Below are 17444 nucleotides of genomic sequence, written 5' to 3'. Positions count from 1 at the left end.
TTCTCCTGATGACAAGCAGAGCATACTGCTCGAAACGTCGAGTACCACTGGTTCTTTTCAGAACCGCAATACTCACAAAAGAGATACGTCCATGGTGCTACCGCAAACCTACTTTCTATCTTATTTTCCTGTTTTCATGCTGATCGTCCTTTTGTTTCTGTCTGGTAGGATCGGCCAGGAAACTTGAATTGAAAATTACGTTCGCAAAACGTTCCCAAATACACAGTACTTGGAAATTTATGCTTATTATCGCCCTCCCTGTTCTATGTAATCGGAAGGTTTGGGGTTATTGTTTTCATTCGACGATTTTTAATTACACTATATGTCGATTATTATCACAATATCGGACGGTATAACATTATTAATACGACTATTACAACTCTTCGCCTCTACTTGCCCAACCCTCCTCCTTTCTTATCGAGGCTTAAGACCAGCCATGGTGTTTCGTGGAAACCTAAAGTAATAGCCACTAAAAGATCCCGTCAAGTACGGTCCTGATGCTTGATATTTTCATTGCAGAATGATGTACCAAAAGCCAATAAGCAAGGTGATAAAAACTGATTAGAAATCATATAAAACCGATATTGAGGTTTGAATAATTACCAAAGGATATCAGATTAACGAAGATCTTGCCATTTACCTTGGTCCATGCAGAGGATAGGACGCACATGTACTTCAAATTTGAATACCAAATACAGCAATATGATCGGAGTTTAGCATGTAATTACTGCACTTTTTGATAAAATGAAAATCTGAAGTTACAAATAATTGTGAAGTTGAACGTTATCGTTTCATTGTATGAAATCAAGCCTGAAATAATTTTCGAACTTGTTTGAACAACCCATTTTACATTTCAACTGATTGAAGAAACGAAACAAGGAACAAGTGTGCGTGAGTACACTTTTAATTATTCACTAGATTAATTTGAAGTCAATTCAAATTTAATGATTAATTTATGAGTTATGAAATGTCGTTAATCTTACCTCCATTGCAATCCAACGTCTGATCAACGCCCTGAAAAAAAATTTTTTTTAAACTTATGTCATGTATACTGCTTTAAAAGTAACATACAATTCGAGTTTCATGGAGGGCAAAGATCTGGGAAGATAGCACTTTCACACAACCCACACTTAACCAAACAAACCGTTACAAAAGAAGAAAATCTGGGTCTACAAAAGGAATCATTTTGGGTTGCACACTTTACGTGTGGGTGGTTTTGTGAGGAAGTAAATTATTGTGTATTATAAGCAGTCTCGTACACCCATATTCACACACTGGTTTTGCTTTGGGGAGCAGATATGGATTTAAAAAAAGGAATTCTGAATCAATTCTTTACATAAAAACACCCCCCCTCTTTAATAGGATAAGGTTTCTGGAGTGCAATTCGTGAGCAAAGGCAGCCATTCCCCGGGCAAATTGCCCTCCTACAAAAAAATTATGCCATAGCTTGAGACTTTGTAGCATCAGGAAATGCAAGAGCATGTGATTATATTTCAATAATTATTCCATTAGCAAATTCCGTTTAGTTTTTGAAAGCAGGCCAAAAAGTCAAAGAATCAACAGTATAATGTAAACAAAATGTGAAACGTTGGAAAATTTTCATAGTTTTCTGAGCATTTCCCCTTTTTTCTGACACACTTCTCCACCGGGCTTTAATTATGATCACCTTCATCGCACGACAGTCACCAATTCGAACTTTGCAACCACTTTCCAGACATATCCAGGTTTCTTTTGCCATAAAATGGGCCAGTTCAGAGCTGGTGTCTATGTTGAGGACGGAGGAATTGCCAGCACACTGAATGAAATTCCACGTTATTTTATCCGCCCAAGACATCTGGTATCTATAAACAGTGCCGTTTGCATCAGTCCTCTCTTTCAACATCTTTGAGGAATGAAAAAGGGAAAACAAAACCTTTCATGAGTATCAATGAATAGTTGCGTGTACCTTCGGTATAGGTCCATTTAACCTTTAGCCTCAGCTGTGGGCGAAAAAGGTTTCTTGCTTGAGGCCGTGCAAAGAATGTGATGTTTGCATCAGGAAAAGGCGGAAAATTATCAATCAAGATAAAGTTCTCATTCTATTAGAACTTTATTTAACTAATTTCCATTGAATTAATTTCCACCATCAGTATAATACACTAATTCTATTTCTGTAATAATCTTGGCTTGTCTTACCGTGTATCCGCATTTTTCTTGACCATTATTATAACAAAATGTAAGATTAAGTACTAACAGCACCAGCCAGTAAGCTCTCTTCCCAGCTATTCTGCCAGCCATCACAGAATTACTGCCAACAAAGAAAGACAATTTACATTTCCGTTTAATAGTTCTCTTTAAAAGATGTCCACATGCAATAACTAGGAGACACAGAATAGTGTAGTCCTAAAAAAAACCTTGCTGGACTAACTCAAAGCCTAAGGGCAGACACTGTCTTCGGGGGCGCAGCTGTTTGGATCCTCTTAAAATTGTCTGGCAATGTTGAATGTACCTTCTTTAAATGATTGCGTTCAAATGCTTTCCTTGCCAAACACAACGATGTGCGGAAATCTTTACTTTCAAATATTTCTACTTTTCCAAACAAAATGGCAAAGAGGGTGAATGGGGGATTGAAATGACTGAAGAGAAGCAAAACGAAAACTCACCCCTGCCTGAGTACTACCAGAACGAAAGGATTATACCGGTAAAAACGCCAGTCGTAATTCCAACCAAGTGAAAATTACAGGGGTGATACAATTCCACACCCAACCTCAGATAACGATACAAATCGAACGCCAGAGATGCATGTGCCACCTGGTGCTTCGTAATCAGTTACTTATCGATTTCACGAGTAGGTGGAATTAGATGAAAATGAACCAGATTTCAGGACAGTTTGCGGCCTGCAGTCATAATGTCTCCACCACTGACTGTCATGGCCATAGCGTGACAAAGCATAGTATTCCATTAATGGTAAAAGACCTGATCATCAATTTTTTAACGGTTGTTCCGTTTTGGTTCTCCATCCATGGTCGACCTTTAATGTCTTGCGCACAGGGTTGCATAAAATTCTCATGGGTGCACCCTTGTATTTAGGCTAGAAATATGTCCGCCACGATTATTGATAAAAGTTATGCACTCAAAATATTGGATATTAGAGGGTCCTGAGAGCCATGGAACTGGGGAATTGAAGAACTATGGAAATGAACCTCTGGGCCGGACTCAGGGCTTCCAATTCTTAGCAATTTGGATGCGATCGGGTACGAAAGTGGCACTATTTGAGCCGTTTTGCAGAGGGACAGGGACAATTTTCTTCATTTTAAGGGCGGTCTGCTTCTGTTGAATATTCTCAAAAATTCATTGGTCAACGCCCCCCACGAAAATTGAAGGGAAAATGAAAGGGGGCATGTCGAACATAATTTTTCTGTGCAGCGTGAAAACCTATGAGAGTTGTGAGTATTTTAAAAGTATTTGTGAAGTATTTGGGATTTATCACTGCTGTCTATGGGAATTTATTTGTAGTGGTGCACCCTCATGCGGAAGAGTTAAAGATTGGCGTGCTAACACGCCACCGCAAGAGGGCGATGTAAGGTCAAACGGCTAACACACTCAATGGTCGAGTTTGGGCGGCTTGTTCTTAACACAGCTTTCTTGTTCTCGCGCTCGAACGGTGGGAACATGACTCAAGAACACTGTTCACGGAATAGGATCACACACCACCTCCTCGTCAGGGTTTTTACAAGAACACACGGAAAAAGTCGTGAGATTTTGATTTTTGAACAGCTGCAAACATGGCAAAAAGTAGAGTGATGGCTTTCAAAGCCAGAGACTATCGGAAACTTTGCAAAAGTAACATTCATTATTCTCCATAACACAGAAATGAATGTTCTGAAAAGAATTCAGCCCAGTTATCCAAACATTAACTCTCGAATAACGTACATGGACGTCGCCATGTTGCATGTTGCTTGTGACTAACTACCAGCGATAACTGGTTGTACGTTCCCCGCGTTCGAGCGGCCGACTCAAGAACAACAAATCGAGCTGTTCGTGAACATACGAGAACAAGCCGCCCGAACTCAGCCATTATCTCCGTGATCTCATCCACATGTCGTGCACTGTAATCTTGAGAAGTTGCTGTCTTAAGAAGCGGCCGGGTCATACTTGACGTAAAAACAATCACAAGCATGAATATTTGACGTCAGATCAAATGTTTGGGCCGCCGCCCCTTCCCCTCCCCCTTTGAAGAAACGTTGCACTCATTTCAGCTCATTTTAAATCTTTCGTGACGTCAACTCACTGCCACAGGGGCTGACAACGTTTTCAGGAGCGCAGCTATCCTGTGTTTGGTCTTTGTTTTGTGTTTGGATCGCTCTTAAATTGTCTGGCAATGTTGAATGTGCCTTCTTTAAATGATTGTGTTTAAATGCTTTCCCTGCCAAACAACGATGTGCGGAAAGCTTTATTTTCAAATATTTCTACTTTTCCAAACAAAAAAGGCAAAGAGGATGAATGGGGGATTAAAATGACTGAGGACAAGCAAACAGAAAACTCACCCTTGCATGAGTACTACCAGAATGAAAGCATAGGGTTGCATAAAATTTTCATGCGGAATAGTTAAAGATTTACAAATCTTTCGTGACGTCAAACTGGCTGGCTTTGCTTTCACATTTGTCTGCTTTAAAGCATATCGCACGCGCTCTACACTCGGCATTACACATCTTACAAATTACTAGAATAACTTCATTAAACAATTTTTTGCGAATTATACACGTGACTTATTGCAAATCAAACCAATTTCGCGAGTGAATCACTTACTGAATAATCAGGGTCAAGCGTTTTCCTCTTGGCATTTATCTGTAGCTCATCCGAATCAGCGGTGTATCCAGCTTGGGCCGTCGGAGGGGGAAACCTGCCCCCTGACCTTTTTAAAGATTATTTAATATAGGTAAGAAAGTAATCAGTATATTTATTTATCAATTATTAGAGCCAGAATCCTAAGAAAGCAACATCATGAAATAAAAGCATTAAGGATGTCTGGACAGCGAGTAAGGCCTTAGTTTTTTTCTCCCCCTAACATCACGTTGAATCAGCCCGCTTTCCCTTTCACAATATTTCAATATGGTTTTTCATGTGAGCAATAAGCGGTGAGATTACAACTACGATGCTTGTTGGTGGGGGAATTAAGGTGCTGACGTTGGAGTAACACTAGCAAGTAGCAGTTCATCAAATGGTCAAAGCAAAACGGCAGTGCTTGAAATATGGAGCTCTTACCATATCTCGTGGGTAGAGACGAAAACGTCGCGCCCACGTACAGATTTTCCAGTAGCCTAACGATGCAACGGTTTAAACTCGGCAAGGTGAAATTTTCCAGCAGCATATTCTTAAGAACTGTGCAAATGGGTGCACTGCCCAATTCAAGGAGAATTCTTGGGCAGGCCGAGGCGCTCAAAAAGTACCCCTACAGTTTATTTGAAAAAGAGGATATTGTGTGGTCCAAGAATTTGTGGGACTGTGAAAGAATGGCCCAGAATGAACTCCCTAGATCCAAGGGCTCCCATCCCAGGGCGAAGCATAGAAAAATACCACTGAAAAAATTGTCCCAAGAGCCTGAAACGGGGGAGAGATGTTATATGAAATATGGCTGCTGACAGATTCACTTTTGGGGAGATGAGCTTGTTTTTGGTGGATAATTAAAAATTTCAATGGTTAACCTCCTAAAAATTGCAAACCAATTGAGAACTGAATGACCCCAGAACACTCTGTTTTTTGTTTGAGAGGCCTGAGGGACTTTGGTTGCCAGCACCGGGGCTGCAAACGTGGTCGATTTTACATTGTCTTCAATTGGGCTTCAATTAGTTCAGTGCACCCAAATACTGCTCAGACAACTGACCTACGCTTACGGCCGCGACACACTTGACACGCTCGCCATCTTTCGTATAACAGACTCTAAATAAGAAGACTTGCATAGGCTCAAAATTTCCTTCTGGAAGGACCAGTTAATCCCTGTTTATTCCCCCCCTTTCGTAGTCTTCCCCCTTCTACCAAACTCTCCTGACGAACCCCCCCCCCGTCCCAATGTTATACATTGTAAAACATTGAATCCACCAATGCCGGGTAGATGTAACTAATAATAGTACGCTGGCACCATAGCCTCGGCCCCAGTCGCTGGTATTATACAATTCCATATCACTACATTCGTATACTTTCAGTTTGCATAATAGGTTAATGTATGCTGACCCCCTCGCTTATGATTCGTTGGGATGCCCCAACGGGGCAGCAAAATCGAAAACATAACGAAAGACATAATAAATTCTTGACAAGTTGGAAAAGACCTCGTGGCTACGCCCCTCGTGCGTGTGGTCTCCAGTCCAGCCGCTATGCAGTTACACATAAACACAGCCGCGAAGGCCTTGATGAAAGGCTAGATATGCCGCTGATCGGAATCATCTGCACACACGAAAAGCCCTATTAGAATTACATATACAGTTTTAGCAGAAATTTCTCCATTTCATATTTCAAAGCATATGTGCATGTAACTCTATACATGTCTGTACATAGTTATGCATGGATTTGCAATGTTTCGACCCTAAAAGCTCATTACAAAATCACAAAGTAAAGAAGTTCATTCTTACTAGTCAATGTCTCGAACTTGCATGCAGAAGTCTTTAGTGTAACCCCCAGCCTAAAAAAGAATCCTAAAAAGCCCCTTACGTCAAACAACGTCCAAGATCTAGAGAGAGCGGGGAGAAAAATTTCCCCCGAAACCCAAGCACAGATATTCATGATCACATCGTCAGCGTTATAGCAATAAAATCCACAAAAGAAGTTTTACAAGGTTCCCTTTACTTCTCATTAACTGACCCTTTGTTTTATTTCCACAAAAATATCTCCATATAAAGCCCCCCCAAAAAACCGCATTAGCTATGTACGAACTGTTTCCAAATGGATAACGGATAACAGCCTACTGTAGACGACTTCTGCTGTTGAATTCACTTCCCAAGAGCTTCAGGCTACCATCTAAGTCGCTCTTAGTCGGGTTGTTGGAGGCCCTAACGGATTTGGCGATCTCCGATATTGATTGTTTTGTGATTATCGTAATGTAGTGGATATGTTTGGCGTGATAGGTCGAACTGCATGCGTCAGTCGGCTTTCGGTCAATCCTGATGGAAATGTTCCAAAACTGCAAATCAAAGAAATAAAATTAATTGGATGATAAGGGAGGTTGGGGCAAGTGGGTCATCGGGCAACTGGCCCACTCTTAGGCCAAGAACAATTAAAATGTTTTGAAATTTAGCAGTTGCGTTTAAACAACAATATTTATTTCTACCAGAGGTTAAGCTGAACATAGATTGAGGCCCATGGGAGAAATACAAATACATCTGAAAAATAAACTTCAAATCATGACTTAGGACAGTAAAAATGCCCAAACCAAACAACTCCATGCTTTGCTAAACATTCCAAAAACAGACATTGCGTGACTGGAGGAAAGATACAGGAATTTACTAATTTATTTGTTGTATTGAACTTTGGTGCTTTTGAGATAATTACAGTTGTTAATTTCAATGTTTTTTATCAATTTACTCATTCCTTAATTCATTTTGTACCTTTTGGTGGCACGTTGTAAGGTTTTATGATGTGGTCCACTTGCCCCGGGTATGGGGCTAGTGGTTCACTTTTTGGATTAATTTTTAATGAGTTAATATTCATAAGTTTTATTAATGTAATTGATTTCATCTGTTTTCAATAAACAAGTGTTTGGGTCATATATTAAGAGTAGTGCCATTTCTTTTCAGTATCTAACGATATGCACGCTCGATCGAGCTTGTTACGTAACCTTATTGTAACGCTTGATAACATTTGGCTTTATAAGTAGCGTACACGCCGTAAGGGCTTCCTTCTCGGTACAAGCACTGAAACCTCACTTATTGCACCATGAATACCGGCTGCGAGCAGGCTTTGAATCACGATACTATGCCGTACTTACGCTACAGCAGAAACTAGCGTCGACTACCAAGAAGCAGAAGTTATCGGGCACATCCGTACTGCACAAGGGCGACGGCAACAGAGAGCAGTTCGAACATTCTGAAAATATTAACATTTAATCGAGAGCGCTTTGGAATCTCTTGACAACGTGGATTTCAACACAGCCAAAGCAAGCTTGCAACAAACCTTAGAGGCCACTAGCAAGAGACACAAGCTGATCAAGTTGGCTGACCGCAAATCGATTTGCATCATTTTGTTTTTCATGCAAAAACAAGTCGAATATTACATTACAAGTCGAATATTGGCATTTACGCACTTCCGTAGTTCACAGTTTGCACAATCGATCTTTGAACCTGTTCCTAAGGTGAACTCTCACCCCTTAGCAAGATCTAAGCTTGGCGTATTTTCACGTTTGAGAAACATATTGTGTAATGGGCAGAACATTGTCGGAAATATAGCTGTAGACTTTCAGATATTTTGAGCTTATCTGAGGCACACGTATTTACCTCAGAGCAGAGTTAAAATCCAAACAGTACGAGTTTGATTGAACTGTGAACTTGAAATGGTAAGAAAATCATTGTGTAAAAACGCTGCACATTCTAGGTTATTGCGCTTTAGTTAAAAATGAACGACGGTTTCAGGCTGCTGGGGCTGTGCACGATAAAGGCACCGCAACCAAAAAGCGTGCAGCAATAGGTGCACACAAGCAGTATGGTGAACCTGTGTCGGGAGTGAGGGGGATGACCAGTGAGGGGGAGGGACTAGAAACCATGTGACATCTGTGGTGTTTTATGCGTAGTACAGGGGTTGGTGATGATGGAGTTGACAAGTCGCAGGCTGAGAAAGCCAGCATGCAACATATGCGAGATATCATGAGCAGTATTTTATCGTGTGAATTGTGCCTATTATGTTAAAACTTAATCTTTCTACACCGTCATCCCTTTCTATACATGTCGCTTTTTCTGTCTCTGGTAAAAAGGGAAGTTGCGTATACAGTATAATGTGCCTCAGTGCATCAAATGGTGCCGACTTTCAAAGGTTTATACATTTTATAAAGCTAAAATTAGGGCTAAGGGAAAAGGAAAACTGGAAACAACAGTACACCGCCAAACTGGTATAAAATAAGAAAACAACGTAAGTAGCATAAAACTTCTTGAGGCATTGGGGCTATCACAAAACATTGTTAGTGTCTCTTATCTCTGCAAAAATTGGGTCCTGAAGGATCCGTGTGTGTTTTCCTAAAATGCTGCATGTGTGAAATTTCTCGGTATTATCGTCACGTACCATACCGAGGGTAACTGATAATCTATGCCTAAATATTCTGCCTGTTTGAAGAGCCATGTATTTATTGAAATAATTCATGGTACCCCGTTAAGCACATCGAAAACCTCGATTGGTGGGGGAAGCACGGATGTAAGGGCTCAGAGTACACGCACTTACTGCTATCTAAACACTGTTTCTCTTTTGATAATTATCAATAGGTGGAAAATAACTTGAAGATGGCAGAGTCCACCACTAAAACTGTGCTAGGTGAGATCAGCCAGGGTCACCTAGAATGTCCAATATGTCTCTGCCGTTTTAAAGAGCCTAAGATTCTGGACTGTCTCCACAGCTTCTGTTTGAGCTGTCTGAATGGAATGTTGAGTTCCCAGGAGGCAGACACAGGAAAGATCCGGTGCCCAGTCTGCAGGAAGGAGACTCCAGTGCCGGAGGTTGGCGTAACTGGTCTCCTGGACTGTTTCTTCCTGAGTTCCCTGGTGGATGAGTTCAACCAGCGGGAACAGTCACTGGAAACCCTGCAAGCAGCGACCGCACCGACATGTGGCGATTGCGTAGAGGGGTTGGAGGCTGTGTCACGATGTCTAGACTGCGAGGAAAATCTTTGCCACCTGTGTAAGGCCGCACATGAACGCTCAAAACGCACCAACAAACACCAGATCATCCCAATAGACAGTCCAATCACAAAGCAGGCCACTAAAGAACACCTTGGCGGGAAACATTCACCCAAATGTCAGATGCATGCCAACCAGTGCATGCATTTTTACTGCGAGACATGTGAGTTGTTGACATGTGGCACTTGCGCCGCGATTAATCACCGATCGGCCGAACACAAATACAGTGAAATTGCTGATGCTGTGAGATCTCACCGTAAAGAAGTAGATCAGGTTTTGCAGAAATTTCAGGAGAGCAAAGAGGAATCTAGTTCTATCGAGGAGTCGATTGACCACGCACGAAATAGACTACGAATAATGGTGGCCCGAGCCCACAACGACATTCAAGCTAAAGAGGAAGAAGAGATTGCCAAGATCAAAAATAATTCCCGAATTCTCAGGGACGAGATTTCTGACATTGGTAAGAAAAGAGATTGGGAGTTTGACACAGTGCACGTACAGAATAAGAAGAAAATGGAACGAGTAGAAACTATCGTGGCAGCGGTCACCGAATTAATGCAACAAGCCGATGATTTCGAGCTTTTAAATTTGAGGCCAAAGGTGATGCACAACCTGGATTTCCAGAAAGAGCTCGTGTTTGAGAAGGTGAATCACGGCAAGTCATACATTGGAGTCAACTGCCAAGCCATCGTGCAAGATAAAGATCTTGGGAATATACTTCATAAAGAGAAATGGAAGTTGAAAACCGAGTTTGGTAAGGAAGGAGATAGAGACGGAGCATTCAACTGTGCAGCAGGTGTTGGCTGCTTCAGCAATGGTGACATTGTTGTTAGCGATAAACAAAATGAGCAAGTAACCATGTTTTCTTCTACAGGACACTACAAAGCAAAGCTTAATGTGAAAGCGCCTTTTGGGATTGCTGTGTCGCCTGATGATCGCCTTCTAGTCAACTGTAAAGATCATGTAAAAATTCTGGGCGCAAACCATCAATTGATTTCTCAGTTCACCTTTTCACAGACTGATCACAAAGAGGAGAACCCAGCGGAATGTGTTACTGGAGGTATTGCAGCTGTCGATAGTAAACGGGTAACAGTTGTGCACCAGGGGAGAAGGGCCACGTCCCAGCACTGCTTGGATGGGTCTTTAGTGACAGTTATACCTCATACTGCGGTGGCTATAGAGGATATTGCTGTCAACAACAAAGGACGTTTAGTTTTTACGAGTTATGATAGCTGTCAACTGGGCTGTATAGATTTAAAAGGCAAGGAGATATGCAGTACCCTTATTTCTGTTGATGGACAACCAGCAAAACCTGTTGGCGTATGTTTGGACAATGCGGGCGACATTTACGTTACGCTTCATTGCAATCAAGACGGTTATGTCCACCATTATGACCCGATGGGGGCTTACATTGATTGCGTTGCTAAAGGATTGTACTGGCCATTTGGCATCGCGTTTTCTCCTGGCGGGGAACTCGTGGTGGCTGATCAGGACTCCATTAAGATCTTTCAGCGAGTTTGAGCTAATAAGGCGCTGAATCTACATTATATGTGTATTGGGCCCACAAATGTTGAATTCCCATAAGTATAACTAGGAGTTCATATTCATCATTATGACTGAAAAACAGCTGGGAAAGACCTGGCGATGTTCATATAAATGATGATATTTATTCTGACATTCACTTCAAAATACAATATAAACTGAAAAATATCTAAAGACAGTAAAATACTGCAGGATGGCCAGGAATGCATTACATGTTTCCAAAAGGCGTATGTCTCCCAAAACCCAAACCAGTGGCGTAAATCTGTAACAGAAGTGAGGGGATGGGGAATGACCTGCCCGGCCATGGAAATTTGAAAAGTGGCGGCGGGCATCATATGTTTCTGTATAGTCGAGGTACATGATATTGGTGTATAATCTGCATTATGCATTCAGAATATTTTATTGCTTTTAATATTTTTCCCATTTTTTAGTGATATATTTAGTGAAAGTCTAAAATATTCTTCACAATTAACCCGCTTTACTTGTTGGCTCACCACGAAAAAAGAGTGAGCAGGGGAGGGGTTATTCAATAGCCCCACTCGAAAAATTGGGGGGGGGTTATATACCCCCATCCTCTCTGGAATTTACGCCCATGACCAAACACAAAGTAAGGTAAGAAATGGCACATAAAAACAAGTGTCATCTATCAATATCTGTATCTCTTACTCTCACCAAGAAGCTTCCAGCTGTCTAGGCATTTTCTCTGATATTCTGTTTATAATTGCTTAATGTAGGCTTTCACCGGCTCACGCCAGGAAAATAATGTTCATTCAATCCATACTGTCTTCATTGCAATGAAGATCGAAGAATTTTACTTGTGCGTTTTCCTTTGGTATTAGATAATTTCTAACCGTATGTTTTGAAGTTGGGCTATGTCCTACTAGAATATGTACTGGCAAATTTCTTTCACTTCAGGCCCCCCTTACTTCAACAACTTAAAATTATTGTCGTTATTTTGGTGAGGCTCTTGAACATGTTCCAAATTTTGTAGTGTTGCATGATTGTTTAGAAAATGTCAAATTACCAGCTAGTTTAATGAAATTAAACGGTTGCTCCCAAAACGGCAGGACATTAAATAACGTGCTTGTTTGCATCTGCAGTTTTACAGACTCTATTTCGGACATGAATACTTTTCTGATTTTGAAGTAGTTCCACTCAATCGGACTGTCTCGAAAGGACGATCCCGCTCCTGTGTCCTGCAGATGGACTCGACATCTGTGGCTAGGATGATGTCACTGGCCCGGGTCGTGTCCAGGCCCGCGTCCTTTGACAACTGGGACACAGAAAGCGCCGTTGGCATTGTGTTAGCAAAGTTGGACGACATCACCCCATGCCAAGGCAGCTAGGATATTCAAAAGATGCAAATAAAAATTTATTTATGAATCTTTTTGTAAAGATCTTGGAGTAATCTGTGTTAGATTCAGCCTTCATACAAAACATAACCCAAAACATATTGTAAAGTTTAATGCTGTGAATCACTTCATAGGGTTCTATGTCACACATTTGAGCAGCTTTCTTGAAGTGTCTGCTTTGACAGAAAAGACTAATCAATGCTCTGGGCGCTGCTTATCCGCCCCAACCACTATTTTATCGTCTATTTGCGTGATATAGGTATTTACACGAGTGACAGCGATGCCCAGTGAGTGGATTTTTGTTGACGGATCCTGTCTTCATTTTCACATCTTAATAGAAACCTTACATACGTGTAGATCTGGAGTTTTCACATTGCATGTTATCAGCAATTTCCCACAAAACAGAATAAGCTAAAGCGTTTCTAATTTAATGAAAACTTACAATGTGATACAACTTTGTAAACGTTATGTGGGTAGTTTCACCAGTTTTGCCTCTCAGTGCGTCGCATGGTATTGACAGAGCTACCTCATGTGGGCCGATATCGGTCCTGTGATGGTGAGAATACGAGGTCGGTGAGCAAACAAAGCAGTTGAGCGACTCCATAAGAACAACTGAACGAAGTTCGAACTTCATTTGAAACTGACCCGTGGAAATTTAACAGTGATGTATGCTCGTAGGTCGCCAAAGGTTTGTTGATGGCTATGCAGGAGTAAATTGCATTCACGTTTAGCGTAACTTGTAGCAAAAGTGGCTAAACATTGCTTTACTCTTTTTACTCAATTGAAAGTTAATTTAGAACAAGACAAATAGTTTGCCCTATTAATACATTCGTCATTTTTACCCCAATTTGTCATCTTTTTCGACCAAACGCAAACCAAATGATGAAAACCATTTCATTAAAAACAGATGCAAACAAGTTTAAGACATTTACAATGATATGAATACAATCGACAGCTTAAGCCGAGGGTACGGTGCCTCCATCGCTTCTTAATTTTAAAGTGTTCTGTTTGGGTTTCAAGCAGGTAAAATTATATTGCTCTGCCAGGAAGGAAACAGATAAAAAAGACGTTACGTACAGCAAAGCAATGTCTCAGCTACAGCCTCCAAGAAGCGGTTTCCCCCTCATAATTTAAAAATGCAAAAAACCTAGGAACATTTTATTTGAGTTATAGCGATTCTGAAACTAAAATATTTGTTAATTTCTTTGGGTAAAGACCAACCAGTATCTGTGAATTTATGTTTTGAGATCGGACAAAATCGTTGGATACAAAGACCAACTTAAAGTTCACTTGTTCAGTATCAACTGCCCCTTTTTAATATACATGTTCTTTTATTTTATCAGACATAGTCATAATGGTTTGCTTTGTCTACATTATGATCTGACTAATCGTAAAATGTTGAACTCTGTTGGTTTTAAGCGAGGCATTTTTTTGTCTCTCACGGTAACTCCTTTTTTGCCAGTCGACTGTCACCTTAATAAGCGTTTGTCAAAATTTGCTAATTGTTAGGCCTATGTTAAGGACATTGTGTTGTATTATAGAAGTGTGAAAAAAAATTATTTAAAATAAAAGAACCACTCCCATCATGCACAGCAGCACCAGGCTTTCAAAAAACAAATAATCCAAACAATGCCATGGTTATCATAGTTATGTTGGTGTTGACAGCGAAATTACTTTGCGTTCATAGACTTGAAGCATATTGTAGGCCTAATTAAAAAGGCAAAATATCGCGCTTGCGTTGTTTCTTTGGCCACAGATGAAAGTAAGCGTACTTTTGTCACTGCCCTACTTGCTCCACAGACGCTGCCTATTTACGTTTCCGACTAGAGTCCGAGCAGTGGAGGCGGTTCGTGGTGTCACTTGCACCAACAAAAATTGTTGCATGTTACGACAGTGCGATCAACCTTTCCGTTTTACCACTCCGCATCATAACCTTGGACAAACGAAGGATCATTGACGATTCTGCCTTGCCCACACTTATACCCACAGCCATCGAGGTCTGGCGCCGCTGAGTGCAAGTCAGTGACATGGAGTCCATTGTAACGATTCTTGTTGACGATAGAATAATGCCACGTTATTTAGGTGCTTGGTCTGTCGATCGACCAGTTGATACTTCTTTGGTGGCTTGAGTTAGCTTCTTGGTTATAAGCGTGGAGAGTGAGGGTAATTCGTGCTCTGGAAGATTGCTACCGGGAATGGTGAAATGGATTGGGGAAGATTCGATCAGGTAAAATGTAAAAAATTAATAAAAATCACGTGGAAAACTCGTATCTTCTCAAAATCTGTTTCAACGAATTCCAACTTTAAGACCTAAGCTGCAGTTGGTACGTATGTAGAAGCGGGATAGAAAAGAAACCTTCAAGGAAATGAAAGGGTAGGGCTTACCAGACTCAGTCAGGTCACCAGTTTCAATCCTCGTGGTCTCGTTCATCAATTTTCTTGTTGATATTCTGAAAAATGAAAGCAAAAACTCTTGGAAGGCAAAAGTCTATACAAATATTATCCTACTTGCATTTAAACAGATACAAACTTAATTTCAAAACAGGTTTGTAGTTTGCTTTGTGTTGTGTAAAAGGCTAAAATGTTAGGACTAAGCTTGAGGGAACTTCGAAAAAATATTTTTCGGGCAAAATGTTCAAGTTGAATATTTGGTCCATGTCTGAGTATCCCAAGATGGCTGGTTTGATTTGGCTTTTATAAAACGCTTTTAAAGCAAAGGGGTGAAAGTTGCGATTTTCCGGACCTTTTTTTGGCAATGCGGTACGAGCAATCACTGCACAGACTGTCTCCAAGTCTGGTTTTTAAATTCTACAAAGAAAAAGGATTGAAAAAGGTGATCATGAAATCTGACAGGATATGTGAACAGTGTACTGTAAAAACTGTGGTGTAACACAGATAAATTGGTCAGATCAAAACGGACGTTTCACAATAGTGCACCTCCAAGAGTTTGCAACGCGTTGGCCAATCACAGTTGAGAAATTTGTCGACCCTGTCCAAACGCGCGTTGGGTCGAAAAATTTCGCGCATTATGATTGGCCAACACATTGCAAACTCTTTGAGGTGCGCTTTTGTGAAACGCCCCGATATGTCCATAAAGTACTTACACAAGAAGGGGGGGTCGGGGGTTGTGTTGCTGTGTACACCGTGCGTACAGAGGGTGAGGGGGTATCAGCCAGTGCGTATCGTACGCAAACCGAAAATTTGTCTTTGAAGAATTTTAATCCACTTTCTCACACAAAAGATACCAGAATCAGCTTTTGTACGTCGAAAAACCATTCAAACACAGCATCCTGCACCGTCCACCCACTATCTACCGGCGTCTCCCGCAAAAGATATAGGTGACCTCTACATGCCTCTGCATATAGGAGAATAAAAGGCACCAGGAGTATTTTTTGCTTTTGTTCAACATCTTGTTTAAGCTGCCAAGTCGCGCCAATAATAAAGAAAAACCGATATAAAAACCTGTTATTTCTTTGGTCATTTGTTTAAGAATGCGGAAGTGACGTGCGAATAACAGCACTACAATCTATGTACAATGTACTGACAAATTTATTAACGATGCTAAAGCAAAGTACCCTGAGAAGTCAAAAGATAATGTGGAATGCGTATGCATATGGAGGGGTTGGAGCCATTTCGTACGCCATGCCTACAGGAAAGGGGGGTCTGAAAGTCGGCATTTCGTGCGTACATACTTTATTGACGGCCCCTAAGGGAAGGGGTCATGGAGGTACCTTCAGTTCTGCATTAGACGTCATTTCATTCTCACCTGTCGTTCTCACGGTGTTGTTGAAAGTAGGCTGAGCTCGAAGCTGGAGTTGTCTTTGTCGTTGCATTTGACTGCCAATTTGAGTTTGCCTCAGTTGATACAAGAGAAGCTGGCGTAGACAGGACAAATCTTGTCATGGTGGTTGTCAGAGAGGCTGTTGATCGGCTGGCAGAGCATAGCAATGTCGTTGCGGTCGGATGTGCTGTTGATGGGTCAGCTGAACTGGGACCTGTACTGCTCATTTCTGTTTCCGTGCTTTCCGTGGTTGACAGCCAATGTGGTGTCGCTTCAGTTGATGGTGGAGACACCGTAGACGGAATGACAGTAATCATGGTGTCTGCTATAAGTGCTGTTGGTGTGTCAGTTGCGCTGGTTGAGCTCGGACCTGAGCTTGCCGTTGTCCTTGCGCTTGATACCCAATTGTTAGCCTCATCGGTTGATGAAAGAAAGGATGAGGTATACAGATTGACAGTTGTCAACTGACAGAGGTGCTAATGATGGGTTGACTGAAGTCAAGCTGGGCTTTCTGATGTCTTTGAGGTTAACTAATATTCTGTTGTCACCTCAGTTGATGGAAGCAATGACTGGGAAGATGGAATGATAGTTGTCACAGCACTTGCCAGAGGTGTTGTTGGTGCGTCAGTTTGAAGTCGAAACCGGGCTTGTCAGTTTTGTTGTGATTGAGCGCCATTGTGATGTCGCTTCAGTTGATGAAAGCGACGATACTGTAGACGGGATGAAAATTGTCATGGAGCTTGTCATACGTGCTGCTGGTGAGATAGCTGAGGTCAGAGCTAAGCTTGTTGTCGTCGCGATGCTTGATTCCCAATTTGCTGCAATCTCGGTTAATTCAAATGAAGATGGTGCGCATAGAATGGTTGAGAGAGGTGCTACTGATGGGTCGTTTAAACTCACCGCTGAGCCTGTCAGTGCGCC

At 41.4% G+C, this 17444-nt stretch overlaps 1 protein-coding gene and 1 long non-coding RNA gene across 2 annotated transcripts; one reads left to right on the top strand and one right to left on the bottom strand.

Moving 5' to 3' along the window:
* Positions 1–1675: 1675 nt before the first annotated feature.
* LOC110986727 (uncharacterized) lies at positions 1676–2994 on the bottom strand. Its single transcript, XR_002599184.2, has 3 exons — positions 2643–2994; positions 2176–2287; positions 1676–1882 (listed from the first exon to the last, which is right to left on the bottom strand). It is a non-coding gene; the product is annotated as an uncharacterized LOC110986727 (long non-coding RNA).
* Positions 2995–8324: 5330 nt separating this feature from the next.
* LOC110986737 (E3 ubiquitin-protein ligase TRIM45-like) lies at positions 8325–12785 on the top strand. Its single transcript, XM_022248892.2, has 2 exons — positions 8325–8521; positions 9438–12785. Exons 1-2 carry the CDS (start codon positions 8519–8521, stop codon positions 11367–11369), a joined length of 1935 nt encoding a protein of 644 aa, XP_022104584.2. The 5' UTR covers positions 8325–8518; the 3' UTR covers positions 11370–12785.
* Positions 12786–17444: the final 4659 nt, after the last annotated feature.

The sequence above is a fragment of the Acanthaster planci genome, linkage group LG02 (assembly GCF_054643075.1).
Source record: "Acanthaster planci isolate LZ-2023a linkage group LG02, COTS_SCS, whole genome shotgun sequence".
NCBI lineage: Eukaryota > Metazoa > Echinodermata > Asteroidea > Valvatida > Acanthasteridae > Acanthaster > Acanthaster planci.
Note: the sequence above shows the minus strand (reverse complement) of the source record. Positions and strands in the feature narration are given on the sequence as shown.